Source organism: Strix uralensis, chromosome Z (genome assembly GCF_047716275.1).
Source record: "Strix uralensis isolate ZFMK-TIS-50842 chromosome Z, bStrUra1, whole genome shotgun sequence".
Classification (NCBI taxonomy): Eukaryota; Metazoa; Chordata; class Aves; order Strigiformes; family Strigidae; genus Strix; species Strix uralensis.
The window spans coordinates 85934777-85959129 of record NC_134012.1 but is presented as its reverse complement, the minus strand read 5'-3'; the positions used below and the strand labels follow the sequence as shown (position 1 = coordinate 85959129).

The window sequence follows — 24353 nt, the reverse complement described above, 5'->3', positions numbered from 1 at the left end:
AAGAGAAGGGAGATTTGAAGATAGATACAAGTGATGGTGAAGATGTGCCAAGCTGCAGCTTCAAGAAGATTGCATAAGCCTGATCCCCCAGGAGCCCTCACATTTTTACACATGAACTATTGTGAATTATAGCTCATTACTACAACTGAGGCTGACTGAAAAATACCACATTTCAACTTACGTTGCCTGACGATGAGTCAAGGATGGGAAGAGAGGGTTTCTGAGGTCAGGCTGGGCACCCACCTGTTAACATGGTAACTTTGTTTTACAACAAAGGCATCCTTCTAATCCATGTTTAAAGGAGCTCAAAAGGATCATACCTCATTTATTTTCTTTGAATCACATAGCAAGTTAATCAATCATTGATACATTTTCCTGTTGTTGTCACCTCTTGATGATCTCAGCCCAACTTCCAGAGTTGTACCTGGGTGCTTCACTACTCCTCACACTGACATACTACTTCAAAGGGCTTTGTCACTTCACTTTCAGCTTCCATTTCTGTCTGTATTTCGAGTTACGATGAATACCGTACCTCATTTGTGGCCACACCAGACTACCATATCTCTACATTACACACTGTGCCTCTGAGCATGCAGCTGAAGCCTGCAGTGGCGATTTCTTCCCAGCTGCCTCACCTGCCAAAATCCCAGCCACTGCTACTCTCCAGGTCTCTTCCTGAATTACCATGTTTTAAATCCCTCTTCTGAAAAAACAACTGCCTCTTGAATAATTCTACAGTTCTGCCCCAGCGGATTAGTTTATTTTTATCCAAATGAAGTTCATTTCACTGTGGTACAATACAGGCTACTGTTTTCCTCATGTGCTCCTTTCAGTTGTTATTACTCATATATTTCCATAATGAGCTTGTTCTCATCTAGGTTATTAACAAAAAACATTAAATTAAATAGGACCCAAACATTGTAGCAGTGAAAAAACACGCTGCCCAGAACCCAGTTTTACCCATTTAGTGCTGTCCTCACCTGAAAGCCATTCAGATTGATTGGATGCAAACACTACTATGAAGATTTTATATTTTTTTTTAGTATCATACACAACAGACAATTGTAAAGAAGTTTTAACCTGTGGTTTTCATTCATCAGCTCCCCCCCACCCGAAGAAATTACTTGAAGCTTATTTCTCTGAAGTCAACATGAATTCACTGTCAAGGAGAGCAGCAAGAAGAGTGTAACAGCAGGCACAGGCCTACTGGCAAACATCATTTTAGGCCTTCAGCAATTCCATATCCTGATTTAAATTTGGGAGCTATAAAAAAATCTTCCATCAACAGTTTTCACTTTAAATATCCTAGCTTGGCACTTGTGGAATACTTCAATACTGCAAAATAGCTTGATCTCAGCGCCCAGTCATCAGAACACAGCCCCATTCTGCTGGGAGCTCACAGAAACCTTTTTCTTGTATGGTTTAACATTCATTTTGAACTTCTCCACAACAAATTCTGTTTCACATTTTTTTAAAGAAAGGCCTGAGCTGCAATGGTATACAGACAGTTCTTTCTGAACAGAGGTCCTGAGGACAAAATTTAATAGATAGGGATATTGCAGTGATACATATTTTCAGAACATACGTAAGAATGACAGAGCAAAGCAGTCTTTTTAGAGCCCGCAAATGAACTTAGCAGCTGGTGAAGTGCCTGGGTATATCCTTTTATTTAGCAGTAAAATGTGTTTTTTGTTACTGTAAATTTCACTTATTTTCCCAATAGCAGCATAATATCTGTGCCTCCTCTTTCTGAAAGCATGTGTTCACTTTTGCTCAAGTCTTAGAAGTGAAATCAGTCAGCAAACCACTCCTGGGCTTCACTTCAGATGCTTTCTGAAGCAATGCGTTGCAAAGAGATGGGAGCTAAATCTGTCAGTGCTCACCCTCTAATCTGCAGGCAGGGATTTACGGTAGTAACCTAAATGGCTTGTCCTCATCCCTCCAGCCTTCAGTATATTTATTCCCCTTTTAACTTACTATATTCTCTCTCTCACATGATTTTGGGTGAATGGATGAAACTACTGGTTCCTTCAAGCTTTCAGACAGTGCTAGAGGAGGCTTTTGAGTGCTCACACCTTGTCCCACTCCCCACTAGCATATATTAAAGAATACAGTGATACACAACTTGCTCAACCATCTTCACTTTAGGAAATAAACCCCACACTCTGGTGGTTCAACCACTGAGAGGGGAAGAAGTGCTGCTGGATGGCACCAGGAAACATCCAGTGCAACAGCAAGGCAGTGTTTGCATGTAACTCTACTGGACAACATGCACAACCCTTAACGTAACTCAGAATTTGTTGCTAACCGGGCAGACCTTCCTCTGCAGACCTTGCAAATGTCCCATGTAACTGATGCTGCTGTAACACTTTCTTTGATTTTCAAACAAGGCCAGAAACCCAGTCTCCTGGGGCTCGCTCTCTAACCTGCAGGGATCTGCCACAATTGCTTATGATCTGATCTCGCCTCTGAGTGATCCTGCTCTTCAGAAACCACCTCAGAGGTGGGCGATATAATCTAGCACTCCATATGCCGTCACACCCGCTGATGACTAATGAACTTGTATTGCTTTCCTGTGGGAAATGTTTCCTTTCGCTGGTGGTATGACAAAGTGCAAACCACAGAAGTCTCACATACAAGACATCAAAATCTAACATGTCAGCTGTCATGAGAAGCTTTGGATACCCTCTTTGTCCTCTATTATACAACACTGTAATTCACTGTCAGAGCAGAATACATAAATTCTAAACTACACTACTGTTTAGGAAAAAGCATGGTTCAAAGGCTAAGTCACTAAATTAAGATCTATAACACTTGGGTTCATACTCCTGCCTCAGCCTCCCCCATTTCAAGCAAGCCATTTAGTTTTCTGGTCCATGAAACACAGAAAACATTTTATCGTAATACAGAATATGAATCCTTTACACTTTGTGTTCAGTACAGAAGCTATGGAGATGGTTAAATGATGCACATGCTTTCCATGCTCTGACTGTTTCTTTTAGACAAGCTTTAAGTACGTGTCTTTGGCTGTAAGACCACTGTACTGAATCTGATCTCACATCTCCCTCTGGAAGCATCAGCAAAAGCTGGAAGTCAGAAGCTCTGTCCTAGCTCAGTGATACTACCAATCATCAGTGTTTTTACACATCACTAGAGAGATGTGTCTGCTGCACTTCAGCTGGGCTGGTATCAAAGTCACCCAGTCTGGTCACTTGTTCTATGATATCTCAAGGATCCCCAGCTTTACTGCTCTTCTCAGCACCCAGTCCAGGCATCAAAAACTCTGTAAATCCTTATTTTTAATGTGATACACAAATCTATGCTGTGTTTCTGACAGCTGCTCTTCTGCTCTCCCCTTGCACCTCAGTATTGTTTAAACTACTTATTTTCAGACTATGCCACAGTTAGTAATATGACATGAAAATCCAGCCGAGATCAGAGACTAAAGCAAGTCTTTTGTAAGAAGCTGTTCAAAAGGGATAGAGAGCCTTGGTGCTCCAAGGCTTCAGAAAACAAACCAATACTTCTGTCATGAAACACCCATACATGGTCTTAAATACACCATGGACATTTTAAAGCCCTCTTTTGGAGAATATTTTCTGTTTCTATGTGTATCTCAATTCCATAGCAATTCCAGGAACAGATCACTACATTTGAACTGGGAGACAAAACCCAGAAATTACACCCTTTACTTGTCCCAAGAGTTCTCCAGACTTCAATTATATAAACATCTTAAAAGATATGCTAAGACTTTGAAAATAAGCTAGCTTGTTTTTGAAACACTGCTGCCTAAATATTAAAACATATTATTATAGATAAATGTTAATACATTTGAAAGCCTCTTATATTTTCTTAATTTTACAGTAAAGAGCAAGTCTGTGAAAGGCCAGCTGGCTTCAGTATCATTATAATGCAGACCAAAACCAAAATATTACTTAGTGGTATTTCATAGCACACTATCTCAAAACAGATTAGATTATATGCTATTTCCTCCTATTCTGCATGTTCCTTAACTCAGTACAATAACTGAGGGCCTGATCTAGCACTATTAGTCATCAGTGTGTCTGTCAGTTGACTTCAAAATGCAATAGGTAAAATCTCAAATCCTGCTTTTCTGTAGTTGCTCCCTAATTTATATTTAAGTCATAATCAAAGACAATGGAATATTTGAATAAGGCTGAATTGTAAAGCTTGCGATTTTTTCACTTTGAAGACAGATTATTTTTTCTTTCATGTAGCTATTTAATAATGGTTCACTTAAAGACTGGAAGCAACACAAGATGGTACTTATCTTTCTGACAAATGGGTTGCATTGGGTATTTTAGAGGGCCATATTTAAGTCCACCATCTAATCAGCATTGCCTTCTTCAACTGCTCTGAGCAATTTATTCATCAAGAGCTAACCAAGACAGACTCAGTTCCACGCTGCACAAAGTAAAACTACACAGTTACTGCTCTGATTTAGTAACACTTCATACAGATCTGCATTTACATGTGGTACAAGGCAGTGGAAAACCAGGCCCAGTGAGACTAATGTCAAAATTTCTCCTGGCAGTCAGTGAATTCTATTATCCAATAAACTGTCCAAAATGAAATCAAACAAAAAACCCACCCAAACTTAACTGCGAACTGGGTTGAACTCATGCAAAAAAGCATGATGTTCAAGCATAAGGTTGCCTTCTCTGCCTCCTGGATCTTTCCTGGTTTGTCCAAAAGCTAGTGGGTTTTGAAAACACATTACTTTGTCTCTTAGATTAAAACAGAGCTCACAAATTACTATCTGAGACAGAGTGACATAATTGCTAGCCTATCCTCACTTACTTTTAAATGTGATTTCCATGTTAGAAGAATACTTCTCCATATGGCTTTAAATAATCTCTAACTAAGTATCTCCGGCCTGTATCCCACACTTAAGACAGAGTTAAAATGACACCTGAAGGAAAGTGTGATGTGAAAGGGATTGCATTTAGTTTCTTCACTTCTGTGTTCCAGGAACAGCATAGTCTTGTAGACAATAGCAATTTCAAAAGGAAAGGGCATTATCTCTTGAGTTGGAGAAGTTGCTTTCAAGGCATTAAGTTTGTTTATCGGCACTTCTGAATACCATTCAAAATATGAAAACATCTATTATTAAAACCTTAAAATGACAACAAAAGACCATCACCTCCCCTCTCTCTGATAAAATTCAAGCTAATTCACAGCCTAGAAAGGTAGTTTAAAGATTAAGAAATCTTATCTCTCTTGGCACATCTGGGAAAGCAATGCCAAACAAAGATAAAATCCAGTCTGAAAATTACACTGGTGGCTTATTGTTGCCTGAAGACTTACTTGAGAAGCAGGCTGGACTGGAAAGAGGCCACCACAAGTGTTAGTTCCTCTAGGGTAGGTGGCACAATGCATGCATGTCAGAGCGATATATGTTTCCTCCAGGGCAAAGAAATGTTGATTTATATGGATCATGAATAGCCAGAAACTACTGAGCATTGGGAAAATGAAGAGGATGTCCTCCAGTCATGCCCCTACATCTCCACAGCAGTGGGTGAGATTCACAGGACCCAGGAGACCACAAGACAAGCTACCATGCTCAGCTAGGAAGGAGGCATTCAGGCTGCATCCACTGCTCCCAGCGGAGGTTCTGTAGTTCTATCCAGTATCTATTCAGTGTCAAAAAACTAAGCTGTTCCAGAGGCAGGGATCCAAACTTGTCTCAGTCCTCTCTTGTCCCAGTCACATTCTCCCATCACTGAGCAAGTGTCACAAACCCTTGTGCCCTCTCCCCACAACTGTACAAACCTCACAGTCTCCAACAGCCAAGGGGAACAGGGAAAGTCCCTACTCCAGCCTTACAGACTAATGAACACAGCTGTCTTGAAAGCCAATGGAAAAGCAGTCCATCAGAGGTTGTACAACATAATAGTTTGGATGCAACCTTCTGGCTCAAGAAATCCACGGGCTAGAAGAGTAAGGGGATATATGTGTGTGGGAATATCCCTTTATTCTCACCTCATCCTTAAGCCCTTTCCCTGACACAGACCAGAGAAGACACCAGAGTCAGGGCACTAAACCAGTGGCACCTTCGATGTCCTTCAGCACACTACTTCTCACCCTAGCCTTAGATCTCCACCCTTGCATCTCCCACACCACGTAACCTGGCTCACTTCAATACTCATTATGTTTATTTGTCCATTTACCTACACGGCTCTCCTGCAAAACTGAAGTCACTCTCCCACAGCAGAGATTACTACTGTCTTGTGTAAAGGATGCAACCTCAAAGAATTTTGTGGTGTAGGAATTACATTAACAAAACAGCTAGAAATTGAAATCATAAGGTGGACCAGACCAGCCAACCTTTCAGTGACTTGCTCTGACCCATGCAGAGCAGGAGGATTTGACAGGGCCAAATACATAATGGCACAAAAGCAAACCATTTCTCCTCAGTACCACCACCATATCATCCCAAGCTCTTAAATAAGTCAGTGTCTGGTTTTATCAGTTCATATTCACATCGTTTCCAGCCAGAAGACCCTCCATCACTGACAGTCAGTTCATTCAAACTGATCTTAGAAATCCCAGTTTTCTCCATATACCAATCTAAAGAGATTCCTGCCTCTGCACACTAGAAGCAACAGCATTCATATGTATATGCACTGTTTATGTCTTTCACAGTCTCTTGGCTTGTTTCCCCTATAAGACAACTACATCCAAAAATTACTGAAGCTGGCTTCATTTCTCCTTCTTTATTGTCAATTTATAAAATGTTTCTCAAAACATTCACTAGGCACATGCACTAAATAACACTTGGCTAGCAGCATGAGTCCAGCTCCCTATTGCAGCAAGAGCCTACACTACTAGATAAGCCTTGAAGCATGACTAGAAGGACAAAATACATAGGCTCCCCATTCCCATCCCACACAGGACTCTTTTGAGGCAAACTCTCCTACTGAAAAGCATAAAGGCTGTCAATTTTGCTTCAGAGGCAGACTAAGTCAGAACTCCAACCGAGCAATGCTTTGAAGATTAAAGTTTATCAAAACTGAGCATCTCTGTGCCATTGGAAAAGCCTGAACTTCAGTCCTGGAGATAGTGAGAGAACTATATCAACTTGGGGAAAAATCTGAAGCATTAAAAAAACAAAACAACCCACAAACACTGCCAAAACAGAAAATTCCAGACTTGGGTTCACATACTTACATGGTCTAAGTACTTCTGACTTTAAACATGCAATCTGTTGACCAAAAAAATGCACTGCTGACTGCTGTGGTGTGCTCTGAGGCCCAATATGTATACGCAAGCACAGCTAATTCCAGCATGCACCTGCTGAGAACAGGTTCTGGAGATCCAGTGATGCAACTCCCTAAAAGCAGTGCAATGAGGATACAAAGATGAACACAGGCAAACCCACAGCATCTGTTATTCAATGTCCAGGTTAGATCTTTACCTCCAGGAGAACTTCTAGTCAACACCTTCCTCCTTTTTGAGGATAACTTGGGAGTTTCTGTTCAAACGCAGCTCACCTCAGTGCACTAATGATTCTTTCCTACTGCACTGCAATACAGAGTGCAAATGTAGTCCTCCTTGCTTTCCAGCAGTGGAAAAAGCAACTAGCAGATGTCTTCTGCAGTAGCTTCAAAGTGATGTCCTGATCCGTCCATCATACATAGACAAGCCACTTTTGAGATGTCAAAGCAGACAGTTTAAGTCTGAGGGAACCAATGCAAAATACTCAGTTTTTTGGATCACATGATGAGAACATGCATGTACACACACAATATTTAAGGAACGCCACCTCCCCAGCTTGCCATGGCTTCTGAGACAGTACTTATGAACATAATCTATATAGTTAGAACAGTCTTGCAAAATTTAAGGGCTTCAACAGAAACAAGACTGATCCTAAAATAGCAAACAAGTTGGGATTCCTGCACTAGCAACTAGAATCAGTATCTACTCAAACTTCTTCTCTGCTGACAAAGCAACTTCTGGGTATTATTCACATGGCTGAAGAGCAGCACTCCATCAAAAGCTTGTGTGAGCTTTGCAGTGTGAAACAGACAAATGGCCTTTCTCCCAAAGCACTGCCTAGGGGTCAGTGAAATGTTCCACAACCCATGGAGCACACTTCCTGACCCAGTTATCCTCCTAAGAACAAGACCAGCCTCAGTATCAGTAGTCTTCTTGAGATTACCAGCTGCAGTCTACAAAGATGAAAAAATGGCAGAGATTTCTAACAGCTTTCTAAAGATCATACAGCAGCTTCACAGATAATGAAAATTACTAAAACTTCTCCATTTCTTTTCTACCCTTTAATAGCAGGCATCCAAGTGAAACATCAGAAGACAATTCCACTCACATGCTGGTTCAGAAGATTTACAAACATGTCATTTGGCTTTGGTGTGAACATCCAGACTAGTCTGAAGTGTGTATTTTTGAAGAATAGGAAGTTTTAACAAAAGGGTTTAGCAAAACCAACAAACTAATACACTTTGAGGCCCTAAGCCAACACTTTCATTTTTTTGGAAAAAAAAAAAAATAAAGCTGCAGAATTTATTTAAAGAGCAGGTTAGTTCAGTGCCCTTTATTCTGGCTTTTAAAAATCAGAAGCAAAAATTTATAATCCAATAAACTTTGTGGATTGGCTTTCACCTTCATAGCTGCAGCATGTCATACATCTCCAGTCATCTGAAACATCGTAAGCGTCACACACAGATGGGAGTGAAGACTGAAACCACAACTAAGGAAATCCATTTTTTCTTTCCTCCCTTTCTCTTTTTCAAGATATTCTGCGATATTTTATTTCATAGTTGAAACACTAAGATGAAGTATTTATGCATGAGGTATGCAATCTAACCAGATAAGAGATTAGACAAAGCAAAGATTAAACTTTATCTAATATGAACAGAGAAGTTTTAAAAGGTGGCAAACATTTAAAAACTGTTCTAGAAATTTTCTTAAAAATTAGATCACAGTGAAAACTGTGAGATGGTTTTAGAACAGACAGAAAAAGACCAAATCTGTACTTCCAAACAGGGAAAACAATATATTCCATTTCACCTAAAGAAAACCAACTTTTAAGTAGTTATGACATTTCGCTACAGTACGAACATTTCAGTGAAGATTCTCTTTGGATACCTGAACCTGAGCTAATGGAAGACTGAGGCACATCAGCTTCCAAGGAAGCTGGCAGTCCTCAGTACCTTTCAACATTTAGTCCTCATCTACCAGGCACTAATCTACGAGGGAACAATGATCTTCAGCTTTGCCTCAAGCATTTTGGACAAATGACAATTTAAGGAGGGGTTACTATTGGTATTATAAACTGCAATTTAACAGTTTTGTTGTTTAGCTGTTCTTCCATGTGAAAAAATGGTAGAACAAAATTATTTCAGAACTTCAGATTAACCAACCACTTCTTGGCACAAATTATTTCTTTGCTATTTATCTATATCCAGTAAGGAAACTGAACCCTCACTATTAAAATGTGAAATATGACCACAAGTGGAATAGCTGTGCAAACATACACAGCACCGGCAGAGTTTTCTATCAGAAGCACAAATACATGAAAGTGCAGAAACTATTCATCACTGAAATCATAGAATGATCTAGGTTGGAAAAGACCTTTAAGATCATTGAGTCCAACTGTTAACCTAACAGTGCCAAGTCCACCACTAAACCATGTCCCTAAGGGCCACATCTACACATCTTTTAAATACCTCCAGGGATGGTGACTCAACCATTTCCCTGGACAGAGTGTTTCAATGCTTAATAACTCTTTCAGTGAAGAAATTTTTCCTAATACCTAATCTAAACCTCCCCTGGTGCAACCTGAGCCTAAATCCTCTCGTCCTATCCTTCGTTACTTGGGAGAAGAGACTGACATCCACCCTGCTACACACTCCTTTCAGGTAGTTGTAGAGGGTGATGAGGTCTCCTCTCAGCCTCCTCTTCTCCAGACTAAACAACCCCAGTTCCCTCAGCCGCTCCTGGTAAGACTTGTGCTCTAGACCCTTCACGAGCTTTGTTGCTCTTCTTTGGAGACGCTCCGGCACCTCAATGTCTTTCTTGTAGTGAGGGGCCCAAAACTGAACATAGTACTCGAGGTGCGGCCTCACCAGTGTCAAGTACAAGGGGACAATTACTTCCCTAGTCCTGCTGGCCACGCTATTTCTGATACAAGCCAGGATGCTGTTGGCCTTCTTAGACACCCAGGCACACTGCCAGCTGATATTCAGACGGCTGTTGACCAACACCCCCAGGACCTTTTCCGCCAGGCAGCTCTCCAGCCACTCTTCTCTAAGCCTGTAGCATTGCAGGAGGTTGTTGTGACCCAAGTGCAGGGGTCACAATTGTTGAATTTCAATACAGTTGGCCTCAGCCCATCGCTCCAGCCTGTCCAGATCCCTCTGAGAAGCCTTCCTACCCTCAAGAAGATCAACACTCTGCAAATTTACTGAGGATGCACTGGATACCCTCGTCCAGATCATTGATAAAGGTGTTAAACAGAACTGGCCCCAATACTGAGCCCTTAGGAACACCACTTGTGACCGCCTACCAATTGGATTTAACCCCATTCACCACCAGTCTTTAGGCCTGGCCATCCAGACAGTTTTTTACCCAGAGAAGCATATGCCTGTCCAAGCCATGAGCCGTCAGTTTCTCCAGGAGAAGTCTGTGGGAAACAGTGTCAAAAGCTTTACTAAAGTCAAGGTAAACAACATTCATGGCCTCTCCCTCATCTACTGAGCAGGCCACCCTATCAGAGAATCACAGAATCACAGAATCATCTAGGTTGGAAGGGACCTTGAAGATCATCTAGTCCAACCGTTAACCTAACACTGACAGTTCTCAACTACATCATATCCCTCAGCGCTGTGTCAACCCGCCTCTTGAACACCTCCAGGGATGGGGACTCCACCACCTCCCCGGGCAGCCCATTCCAACACCTAACTACCTGTTCTGTAAAGAAATGCTTCCTAATATCTAGTCTAAACCTTCCCTGGCACAACTTGAGGCCATTCCCTCTTGTCCTATCACTTATTACGTGGTTAAAGAGGCTCATCCCCGGATCTCTGCAACCTCCTTTCAGGTAGTTGTAGAGGGCAATGAGGTCTCCCCTCAGCCTCCTCTTCTCCAGGCTAAACAACCCCAGTTCCCTCAGCCGCTCCTCATACGACATGTGCTCCAGACCCTTCACCAGCTTCGTTGCCCTTCTCTGGACACGCTCAAGTAATTCAATGTCCTTTTTGTAGTGAGGGGCCCAAAACTGAACACAGGAATCAAGGTGTGGCCTCACCAGTGCCGAGTACAGGGGTAAGATCACTTTCCTATCCCTGCTGGCCACGCTATTGCTGATGCAAGCCAGGATACCATTGGCCTTCCTGGCCACCTGGGCACACTGCTGGCTCATGTTCAGCCGGCTGTCAATCAACACCCCCAGGTCCCTCTCTGACTGGCAGCTCTCCAGCCACTCCTCCCCAAGCCTGTAGCGCTGCTGGGGGTTGTTGTGGCTGAAGTGCAGCACCCGGCATTTGGCCTTATTGAAACTCCTACAGTTGGCCTTAGCCCATCGCTCCAGCCTGTCCAGATCTCTCTGCAGAGCCTCCCTACCCTCGAGCAGAGCAACACTCCCACCCAACTTGGTGTCATCTGCAAACTTACTGAGGGTGCACTCGATATCATAGAAGGACATCAGGTTAGTCAAGCAGAACCTGCCTTTCCATGCTGGGCCTGATCACCTTGTTGTCCTGTACATGTGATGGCACTCAAGATGATCTGCTCCATAACCTTCCCCAGCACCAAGGTCAGACTGACAGGCCTATAGTTTCCCATATCCTCCTTCCAGCCCTTATTGCAGATGGGTGTCCCCTGGAGGAAATCACTAGTGATTCCCATTTCTGGCAGGTTACTTGAGAGGGGAAAAGAAGTGCTTTGTTACTTTTGCTTACATTGACTTACCCCAGCATTTCACTGTTTCTGTACAGTTCTTAGCTGATAACCACACAGCTCTTCAAAATAATGGAAAAGATAAGATTAAACCAAGGTATGCTACAGTAGGTCAAACACAAAAAACATTCAACCTTGCAAAAGTTTAGATTAAAATACAAACTTTCAGATTTTGAACAATTTTTCTTCCAAATTATATGCTTGCAGTGTCCCATGGGCTTTTCTCTAAGAACTGTACAAGCAGATCTGTTCACAAATTAGGCATCCATAATTTGTACCTATTTTGAAGAAAGGAAAAGATGGGCATGAAGGTTATTCTCCCTGGAACTGGCTGCTCTTTGAAGAGCAGAACTGTTAAACATGAATCTGTTTACTAAATCTGAAAAGTATTTATTAAAGATATGTAATCAATTTCTAGTAGAAGAAACTACATAACCCTCTTAGGGGTCTTAAAGTTATAGTCTCCATAACTTTGTCTACTTTGCACCTGCATTTTTAATTACTTGCACAATTGAGTGTGTCTGAGCATCTTCAAATCAAGTGTCATTTTGTGTGAAAGACACAGTACAAGTTGCACTATGGTAAGAACTGTAGTATGCTACCAAACATAAAACACATACCAAACACAAAGCTAAAAATTGTCAGAAGGGCAGTCTAGATGCAGAGAACAGTTAAGAAGTTTTCAGCCAAGAGATGAAATGAAACAGAAATTCAATGAGGTGGAAACAGAGGAATAATTCCAGATGGCAATAAAGCCATTCCCTCTGCCGCACCTGCCATGGTGGTGGGATGCAAGGCAGGTCAGAGAAGAAGCCAGCTCTGCTGGAACTAAGCCACAGGAGACAGAGTGGACAGAGACTGAGGGATTAAATAAACAGCTCCTGTTGGGAAACCAAGCAAAAGCAGTTTCAAATTACTTCTCGTAGCAGATGGGCAAGTAACTGAAGGGCTTGAACTGTTAGATTTTTACAGCAGTGCAAGGAACCAAACAGCTTAATTTTGTGCATGCTAGAAACACATGATGGCAGGGGAAATAAGTGCTGAATGACACAGGAAACTGTATCCACAGAAATATTTCTGAAAGGGTTGGAAATGACACATTAGCATGTGCAGGGCCAGTGAGAGACTGTTTTGTGGATAAAAATTATGTAAAAAGACGACCCTCAATAAGGAAGAAGAGAGCTAGCCTAAAAAAGTTAGGGAGGCCAGTTATGAAGATCTTTGCTCATTTTCTGAGCAGAAAATAAAGTACTTATTTCAGGTAGAACACTGAAATAGAGTAAAGGGTGCACAGGAAAAAGAAACAGTTCTAGATACTTACATGCATGTCAGAAGCGAATGGGCAACCTGCATTATAGGTTTATGTATAAGTTTACCCACATCATCAGTTTATGGTTCTAGGAGGAGCTAACTTTGTACAGAATCGGACCTGGCAAGTGAAGTGGAGGTACCCTGTTGATCACTAGTGGACAGACAAGGATGAAACAGGTCCCACTTGCTTCCCAAAGACAATCACTCTTCACTCTAAGAACATCCAATTTATCAGCTATTCAAGCTCAAAATTAAAGAGCTCCCTAATAACATTTAAACAGTGAGTGTTGCCTATCTATATAACCAACAAAGAAGTATTTCTAGCCCTTGGGGCTGAGAATGAGAAGTGTCCACCCAAGAAGCAATCACTTAAACAGTTGCAAGTTATTACAACAGAAGACAGGAATTTAAAATATTTGAAATGGTGTTATTTTACTTCAGCAGTGCTGTCATTCACAAAATTACTAAAATATAAAATACAGTCACATGCATGCTTTTCCCAAGTCTCCCTGTATCATCTATCATCTCTTAATACACCTTTGACACTATCACACATCCTCTCTTTTTGCAAACTAATTCTCTGTGAAGTCTTGCTCTTTCTTTTCAAAGCATGATGATAGTGGGATAGTGAAAAATACAAATTTCAAGTCTCAGAGTCTCTTTCTAAAGATGGGTAGCATAAAAAAATTCCACCTGCCAACAGCTTCTCATTTAAAATGAGCCAACTTTAGCTCTGCTGTGTCTAGTAATTGTTTTCTGGCTGATGGACAAAGAAATTTATAGGTCAAAATAAAATTTAAAAAAAAATCTCATCTGAGAAACAAAAGAAGCCAGTCAGGTCCTGTGCATTCCTCTTAAGGAACATTAAGCAAACATAGCTGCCAAGCTGGTATCATTGTGAAAATAATTTTCACTGAGGGTTGTATTGCTCACAGTGAATCCTCCAGTGACAAGAGCAAATACTGAGGCCAAAGGTTTTATCTGCTCAAAGACAGTAGAAGACTTTCCTATGAAACAAAAACCTGGAGTCCCAACTCTCAAAATTATGCACTCAAGGAATATTTTGGGCCTCAAACTCATTCAGAAGATTTTTTCTACATTATATGAAGGACAGACATGTCCCTAGCACACATCAGGATTGCTCATATGGCAGATCTTAGGCTAGCACAAATTTTGGTGGAGGGATTAGTTACTTGGGGAGGAAAATACTCTTTTCTATCACAAATTATTCTTCTAGACTTCTCAGAAGTTTGGAATACTAACATCAGGGGAAAAGGCAACATGTATAACACTTATTATTTGTACAAAAACTCACACTGATGTAAAACTAGATACATATTTACAGATTGTCAGTAAGAAAGTTAATTGATCAGTAAGTGGGTCTCAATTCATAAGGAAATGCTGCCTACTGATGTCTACTTTACTGCATTGCACATAGTTTATATGCTCAACCCGGATTAAGAAGAGGGCATTAACACAGCAGAATACATAGGCTCTCTATACGTCACCTTCTAGCCTTGATCTCAGAGCACAAAGATTTCAGTTCTATAAACATACATTATCAACAAAAAACTACTTCTTACCCTGATCAAAGAGGCACAGGCTTTGAACAAAACTACATTTTACCAAGTACCAAAAGATATTCCCCACCCCCAACCATCAACAAAACCAATCCACAATCCTCCACTTTTTTTTCTTCACCAGACTGTTGTCAGTTTAGCTAGGCAGATCTTTTAACATAAAAGGCAGTTTACAAATGCTAGGAGACACACACCTTGGGCTGTAATCCTAAGAATATATCCTGTCATTGCTCTAATTGTCATGGCAATAGAAGACTAAATATGCATGGTATTTTCTGGAATCGAAGAGATTCTTTTATTTCCAAATACTGTATACTATTATTTGCTAATGGTATCCTTCACTTGAGGAAAATCTGCCATTTGCAGTGCAAGAGAACACGGACATAGACAGCACAAGAAAAGAAGAAAATGTCATGGTATAACACATCATCCTCATATTTGGAAGAAATCCAAATGGAAAAGTTTCTGATTAACAAAGCTGGCACAAGTTATATTAAATAACTCTGCCTCATCTACTGGATTCCTGGTCTTAGGAAAATAATAGTACCTGGCTTGAACTGTAGAGAATGAAATGAGTAAATGAATTTATTGGAATACTAACAAAATTCAGCACTGACTATGGAAACATAATTGGTGATATATAGTATAAATTTGTGTCTGCATAAGCTTAAAAACTGACCAATTAGGAAAAAAAAAAAGAAAAATGTGTGATTGCTCATGTTTTTAAATATAATACGAACATAACATACCTTCAACAGTATCATTTAAATATAATAATGACAGAATACTATGGGTTTTCTGCTTCTCTTTGCAACAGTTAAAATATTACATGCATGTCTGTGCAAAACCAGTGTATCATCTGAGTTCCAAGAACTCCTTCTAAACAGTGAGAAATGTACTGATTATTTCTAATAAAACATTTTTCCTCTAATATAGTGGAACATCCTCTGTATTGGTTAAGTGATGATACATTCATTTGGAAAATTCATTCTAACATTTTCAAGCTAATAGTTTTCTTCAACATTAGCACCGGACTGTTACGCTGGCTCCAGAACTGAATTCTATCCTGCTGAATTAAGGTCAAAATCAGTATTCCTACTGCGCAAGGGAAGCTTACATCCTGCTGGGGGAAAAGGAAAAAAAAAAAAAAAAGTACTGTTAACTTATTTTGGCAAGGAAACAAAAAAAAAGCAATGTAAACAAAATGCTATTTAGAAGATATAGCAGTAATTGTATGAATACATTAGTAATTAAATGTTAGTTTCCAAAACAGTTGAAAATTCACAAGTTAAAACTATTTGACATACGAGGTTTTGGATTCTACACGTTCCTTGCATTAATTACTTGAATAGCAGTTACATGTTAATAGCTGTCACGCACACCTAGCATTAATGTTTAGCTGTGGTCATATAGGAGGAAACTTACATGAGACATGAATGTCTCAAAGGTTATTTCTTCTTAAAGGATGAAACCAATCCCATGTTTGCCTTTGTACTAATATTGTGTATTTCCATACTGTATGTTGAATATAATAAATCTGCTGTTAGAAGATAATAACAGCCTGTGTGCCATGCTCCATAACTGACTAATTCATATGAAATATATTGCCCCCCTCCCCATAAGGCTCTATTTGCCAAAGTTGACATTTTAAAAGTGAGATAGGCAGTTAAGTGAAGTTCGTGTCAATGTACAATAACAGAACGGCAAATTTCAAAGCTCTTAACCCCATGCCACTCAAGTCATGTAAGTTTTGCTGTTAATTTCACAAAAAGCAAGACTGTGTGCATGGCTGTTACATGAACAAAACCCTTCTGCCAATGTAAGGGGTCATTCTCTGCACTTACAGGCTGCAGAATTTGCCCGCTGCTTAATGCTGTACTGGGATTAACTGGAATTTACAGCCCACAGTAGGTTATGTATTTGTCAAAAATTTAAACATGTTAACAAATAGTGAAAGCTTGTATTATTACTGCCAAAGCACTGAAGAACATCCACTGTGAAAAACTGTTTTTTCAGTTTGTAAATATTTTACAAAGAGGCTATGAGAAAGTAACTAAGAGATCTTGGTGAGATAGATGCACCAGTAATGGCCTCATGGTGCTTCAGTCAGGAAAGCCAGTTAAAGGGAATGCATATCAAAGGCAATTTCTTGCATCTGGAAGCAAGTAAATTTGATCACAATGTCCTCAAAACCAAGAGGAAGTCTCTAAAATAATAGATTTAACCTGCAAAGGACCAATGAATTGCAGTCTCATTTCTCATCATAGCCAACATTCTGCAAGAACATTCCACAGCTTGTGGGTTAATGAAAAGTTACTAACACCAAACATACTTTGACATTAACAGTTACAGATGCTGGATTCCTGTGCCCTGGAGGGACACAAATTTATACAGGATACATTCAACCAATAGCAAAAACCAGTGTAGCAAGTAAAATACCAGACATAGCTTGTGTAAGCTGTAAAAAACTAAGAGACATGGTTTTAAAAGGACACACCGGTGTTTAAACGGAACTATAGAAAACACATTCTAGCAAATAGCTGCTGCAATTACATTGTCTTAAAAAAATATCTTTGACTAGTGTTATAAAAATTGCTGTAACATGAGCAGCTGCTACACAAAACTTGCAAGAAGTGAGCATTTCTCATAAGGGGCTTAAGAGATGTTACAGCTTCAGCATCTCTGAAACCTCATCTCAAAGGGGTCAGGATGCTGATAAAGATGTCTTGTAAAATGAGGTGCTCCCTCAAACCAGGGCTCATCTGAATCAATTACAGTTTTGGATTCTGATATGTATTTTGTGTAAGTCTAAACAGTTACAGTTAATACCTTACTAAAAAAATGCAGAGAGTGCAGCAGTGAAAGAGTTCATAGAGTACCATGACCTGCCATTTCTCACGGTGAGATCGGATGTTTTCTGAAGGCGACCCGAGATGAAGTCGCACACCGGCGCGATCTGTCTACCCTCACGACAGCCGACAGCCCTGCACCCCACCGCCCCGCCCCCCCCCCGAGCTCGGACCCGGCCTCGCGGCACAAGTTTACGAGGGAACAGGCAATTCATGGCATTTTGGTCGTACATGAGGTCCAGTAAAGCGGTGCGGGAAGGCGCTCCTCCCGCACACAGCAGGCGCAGCCCGTGCGCTCCGCTACCCATCGCCTCCAAGTTCCTTACAGTTTGGGGCCGCAGGAGCCGCGTCCTGCGGGCACCCCCCCGCCCCTCCCGCTCATGCCTGAGCACGACGAGGCATCTCCAGAGGAGAGCCAGGGCAGCGCGTGAGGCAGCGAAAGGCGCTCAAGGCTGCGCGCCCCGGCGGCGAGGCGGGAGCACCTACCCGGGATGGCCAGGTTGGTGAGCGGGATGCGGTGGATGCTGCCGGGCAGAGCTGCCATCCAGTCGGCGAACCGCAACTCGTTCTTCCCTTGCGACGAAGCCATGCTGCTGCCGCCGCCGCCGCCGCCGCCGCCGCTGCTGCTGCTGCTGCTGCTGCTGCTGCTGCTGCTGCTGCCGCTGCCGCTGCCGCTGCCGCCGCCGCTGCCGCTGCCGCCGCCGCGCCTCTGCCGCTCTCCCGCCGCCGCCGCTCGCTTCTACCCGCCTGGCCCTGGCCCAGCCCCGCCCGGCGCCGCCTCTCGCCGCCTACCCCCGCCCCGCCGAGCCCGGGCGCTGCCCCCGGCCGCCTCCCCGCGGCGCAGCGCCGGGCCCTGCTCTGAGAGCCCTGGGAACGGCCGCCGCGCTCCCCGCCGGCGCCGCCGTGTGCCCTCTCAGCGGCGGGGCCGGGCGGCATCACCGGCGGCGCGGCCCGGGGTGCTCGGCAGGGCGAGCCCACCCGAAATAACTGAGCGGGTGTGAGGCGGGGAGCAGGGTCACGGCCCGGGCCCTGGCGGGGACCCGCAGCTGCACCGGCCCCCGGCCCCCGCCGACATGCAGCTCTCCAGGCGGCCGGCTCAGCCCGTCGCCGTCCCCCCGGGTCGGGTGCAGTCAGCGGAGCCCCCCGAGAGCTCGGCCGGGGCCGCGGAGCTGTAGCCGACAAGGCTCCGCTCCGGCGATGGCGTTCAGGGGCACTGGCTGGCTTGTGTTCCCCGCGTAGCCCTGAGACTTTGCAATAACCTTCCTGACCTTGGTGATCAATTCTGGGGTAGGAGTTGGGCACCTCTCACGGCAGATTCCTGTGGCAAGCTTGTCTGCCTCTGGTACACACTTCTCCCTTTCCAGTGGGTTACTCACATTAAAAAAAAAAGAATTGCTCCTTACTTGAACATTCCTTGGAGATCTGTAATATTTTTGGCAATAAATTTTTATTGTCCTTTGAGGACGATCCAAAGTAGTATCTTCCATTCTCATTCCCAACCTATCTGTCTTTGGAGACACATATTAAGTGTTGGCATTAACAAAGCATTTACATTACTGCCTCCAGATCAATGAATGAATGAACCTGATAAAGGTTTGTGAGCCACCTTGAACTATTATAACAAGACTGATCTTCTGACGTCAGCATGACTGTTTGTTTTTTACCGAAGTTGTTGATACACGTGTTGAAATTCACCTGGTGGATCTGTCAAAAACAGTGCCTGGAGAGAGCCGTGCCTGAGCCAGGATCAGTTATCAGTCCACCTTGAATTCCTAGGAGGGTCAGCTGTGGTCCTGTAGCTTGTGTTCTCACTCAGCATAGAATCATAGACTCACAGAATGGTTTGGGTTGGAAGGGACCTTAAAGATCATCTAGTTCCAACCCCCCTGCCATGGGCAGGGACACCTTCCACTAGACCAGGTTGCTCAAAGCCCGGTCCAGCCTGGCCTTGGACACTGCCAGGGAGGGGGCAGCCACAGCTTCTCTGGGCAACCTGTTCCAGTGTCTCACCATCCTTACATTAAAGAATTTATTCCTTATACCTAATCTAAATCTACCTTCTTTCAGTTTAGAGCTATTACTCCTCATCCTATCCCTACACTCCCTGATAAAGAGTCCCTCCCCATCTTTCCTGTAGCCCCCTTTAAGGCCCCTATAAGGTCTCTTTGGAGCCTTCTCTTCTCCAGGCTGAACAACCCCAACTCTCTCAGCCTGTCCTCATAGGGGAGGTGCTCCAGCCCCCTGATCATCTCCATGGCCTCCTCTGGACCTGCTTGAGTAGGTCCATGTCCTTCTTATTTTGGAGGCCCCAGAGCTGGACACAGCACTGCAGGTGGGATCTCACAAGAGCGGAGTAGAGGGGGAGAATCCCCTCTCTCTGCCTGCTGGTCACAATTCTCCTGGTGCAGCCAAGGATGCGGTTGGCTTTCTGGGCTGCAAATGTACATTGTTGGGTCATGTTGAGCTTCTTGTCAACGAACAACCCCAAGTCATTTTCTGTAACAGCTGTCTTTGGAAATAAAAATGCAGAAAACAACTAATAGTAACCCTCTTTTCTCTTTCTGTCCAGGTTTCCAGAGCAAGTATGAAGAAAAACTTGTCCTTCAGCTACAAAATAATGGAACGATTTCTTGGAAAATGAGTGAATATTTCTGAGGTATTTAAATAAATGAAATTTTGCTGACTCACATTTTGTAATAGAAATAGCTCTTGAGGTGGGATTTGACTGGGGAAATATGAACAGATGGTTGACCTCAGGGGAGATGTTGAATCTGAGTTGAGTAGTACATGGAAAAGGGGAAGGAGTAAGCAAACAGTCACTGAGACATGTTTAATTTTCACAGTGTTTCTTCCTGCCTATTAGGATGATAATCTACCCTTCCAAAATCACTGGTATTAGAAACTTAAAAAAAAAAATCCACAATTTGGATAGAAAGACATAAAACCCACTAATGACCTAAACATGGAAGATGTCACTTTACATCATCTTCAAAGGACAGGAGGGAATTATAGTAAAAAACATTCAAGATTTCTGAAGAACATTCAAGTAAGGAGTAATGACTGTTTTTATCAACATGATTGGATCAAATCAGTTTAAGTTAAGTTATTAATGGATTTCACTGGTTACCTGCAAAACTGCTGCTGAACTTTTATCCACTCCACTATGTGTTCTATCTTTTCTGAGATAAAACTGAAGTATACAGTTTTTTGAAAGGTTAAACATGTTGCTAATACTCTGTTGATCTCTTCCATTCTCTAAAGCTTTGGGGTGTAGCTCAGAGCACAATAAAACAAATACCTGCAAAACCCTGTAATTTAAAAATGTGTTATTATATGTAATAATGCCTAAACTATCTGATATCATTCCAGGTCTCTCAGTAATGCTTTCTACTTTACTGGAGAACTGTAAAAGTCCCTCTCTCCACTGACTAGAAACTTGTTGGTCTTTGCTTCCACAAGTAATTAGAGCTTTTGTATCTTCTTTTTTTTTTTTTTTTACTGCTCAAAGCAAGGTTCTTCATAGTCTGGATTTTCAAATCATGGATAATCTGGTTTCTAAAAAACAGTCCCCTCTAACATGTCTCAAACTAATCATGTCTGAAGAGGTTTGCATCTGTTTCTAATGCACTGTAACTGCTAAAATATCAGGCTTAAAATCTGTCACTGGGTCTCTGAATTTGTTGGAACACAGGTTTAAATAATCTGGAGGAAGTGAGATAGGAGAGGAGGCTTTTACGGGACAGAAAGAGGAAACATTTCTACAGCAACCTGGAGAAACATTTATGTGGAAACTTAGACTTCAAAAAGTAGCTTTTTGGAGTTTTTCAGTGGTTTGAAACTTCAGCATTTGTCTATGTGTCTGCTTGGGAGCAGTTTAATCAAGTTATCTTGATTGAAGAGTGGCTTATTGTGATTTAGTTTGAACATGCCATTTTATTAATTTTAACTGATTTATAAACAATGGCAGCTGTAAATCAAAATCAGATAATCCGTACAAACTTTTGTTCCTATTTAAAAAGAGTAAAAAAATAAAAATCACATTTTTGGTCAAATTACTGAAATCCCTACACATAACAAGTCTGAACTGTCAAAGAAAGTGGATTCCAGGAATCAAATACTTTAAAAGCTTAAGAGAGACCAGGTACAACGAAAATGAAAGGCAATGCCAAGATACTGAAAAGTACCATCTTTGCTCTGTTATTCACAGCTATGCTGAGCTCGCTGAAGGTGCCATGAAGAGAAGGCAATTTGAAATCATACTATCTGTTCATCATGTATTGTGTTCTCTCCAGTCTGCAGCTATAACAGCATGGATGAATAGTGACACCTCTGCTTCTATGGAACAGAAAAACAGAGTAATTTAGCCTGTAAGAATGTTGCTTCAGCACTCAAAATTAATTTCATTGTTAAAAGAAGACTCTCTGTTGTTTTTATTCTCTTAAAAATTTGCATTTTAATGGTAAACATTCACTGTTATACTTTGTCATTTTAACAGTCAGATACTTTGCCTTTTCATATGTCCTTGGCATCTATTTTAATCATGTGAATAACAAACGAGTACTAGGATATTTTTCTTTAAATTACATAAAGTACATTCCACTCTGGAAGGTAAAAGAAAAAATGGCTTAATGGGGCATTGTCGCTCTATAATTTTCATATTATATCTGATTTATTTAGAGGCTACTCTAAATCTGGTGTTAATGAATTCAAAATGAGGCTTTAAACAGAAGAATGACTATTGTTTAATTATTTGAAGTTTTTCAGTGGATTCTGCTTCTGAGGTTTGGTCTCTTCCTCCTTCTTACTGCCCATTTCTGTTAATAGAAGTTTTTCAGAACAAATCCTGGCTGCCATCCCATGTTTGCAACTCTCATGGCTTTAAATTTCGCCATCAGTCACATCTGGGCAGCAAAGCCCCTCCAGTTGTTTGCAGCTGAGTTCCCCATTATCTTCTTGTTACCTGAGAATGCAGTGGATCCACGTTATTCTCAGCTTTTTTACTGCTCATGGCTAACAGGTGTAAAAAGTCATTTTTATCTGTAAGACAAGCACATAAAACCCTAAAGAATCAAAGTAAGTAGATTGATTGAATGAGATCATTTTTCAAGTGACCATATGGGTGAATAGAAGAGGTGACAAATATTTTTGTTGTCATTTCATACTACATCTGGCTACTTTGACAATCTCACCTTGCATTCATTAAGCAATCGCTATTTAGCAGTCAAAACAGCTTACAGAATTTCCAAGTAGACAGAAAAAAGCCTTGTAGAATCAGGGTAAATAGTCTTTTCTTCAGTTTATGCGAAAGAGTATGTCTGTTTCTGTTTTTCAAGCAAAAGAAAATGTGGTTTATTCTGCACTCTGATTTGTTATGCTCTACTAAGAAAACCTGAGCATCCTTGCTGGTGCTGATATTGAATCTGAGAAGGAGCCATATTTGTTCTTGGCAGCTGACAAATGTCAGGATGTTAATTTTATCCCCACTCTTTGTTGTTGTGAACTAGAGAGACTGGGAACATGATGGGTTAATATAAAGATCTAACATATGTTTTTACTTGCACACTTTATAACCAAAGCAGAGACACTACAATAATATAGAGGACTCAAGGGAGTATATGTGTCTTAATGCAAATAAAAATCAAGCCCAAAATGCATACTACATCTACTATTAGAATAGAATAAAACTATTAAAGTGTATGGCAAAACTGTTATAGTTGACCAAATTCTGGAAACTTAAAGAGGCTAAAAGATTAGTGATAACATCTATCTAGTCCTCAGGTGGAAATCAATTTCGCCATAGCTACTCCTCTCTGAAGAGTATTTCTCAGGTTTCTGGAAGAAGGTTTGTTTTGGGTTTTTTTCTTTTCTAAGTTTGTCATGCAGAGTCATGCTGTGCCTCACCTAAGATGTTTGCTTAAAAACACAGCAGTGGCTACTTTTTTACCTGATTAAAAACAAACAAGTTTGGTTATGTTGGCATTACTGCAAAGACTCTAATGGCATTACCGAGAGCAGCGATTGCAGAACATTAAAAGCCCTATTTTCTGTCCAATGCTATAAGATCACAGCAAAGTATGCAACTTTGGTATATGGAAGGATGAGAGGGAGGTTGCTTTTTATTTCTAAACATACCTGACAATGCTTAAAAATTTTCTATATAAGCTCATGAACATTTTGTCATGAACAAGTGTCTCCGTGACTTCAAGCCCCCATGTTTAGCTTAGTAAAGAACTTGCAGAGAAAGCTTGATTCAAACATTTGAATTTCAGCACATTCTCAAGGTAGAAAACTCTGTTTTAACAAAAACAAGAGCTAAATGAGCTAGTTTAGTGGTGGAGTTACCACAGACAATGCAGAAACAAGCTCCAGTGCTGATCATAATCCATGTAGGCACCCAATGTACTGTTGACGTGGTCACAAAAGACTTTATCAATATGAAAATATGTACCTTTGGTTAAAAAAAATAGAGTTGAAAGACCCAAAGCAACCTCTCCCTTCCTAACTTTTAAGTTTTCCAGCTGAGGCAAAAAAGAATGAAAAGTTTTCAAGGTAGTCAGGTAGTCCCATGACTCTACTTAGCTGTTGGAAAACAGAGCCCTTTGTATGAATAGAAAATTTTGGCCAGTCTAACTAAAATCTTCACTAAATAGCAATATGATAATAGAAAACACACTCC

The 24353-nt window shown here is 41.5% G+C and overlaps 1 protein-coding gene across 2 annotated transcripts in view; it reads right to left on the bottom strand.

The window, feature by feature from the left end:
- The window catches only part of PLCXD3 (phosphatidylinositol specific phospholipase C X domain containing 3), a 101445-nt gene extending 83043 nt beyond the window's left edge, over positions 1-18402 (bottom strand). For both annotated transcript variants that reach the window (XM_074856409.1, XM_074856410.1), the window contains exon 1: positions 18164-18402. In XM_074856409.1, coding sequence (XP_074712510.1) covers positions 18164-18266 — 103 coding nt within the window. In that variant the 5' untranslated portion in view covers positions 18267-18402. The remainder of the gene's footprint in view (positions 1-18163) is intronic.
- Positions 18403-24353: the final 5951 nt, after the last annotated feature.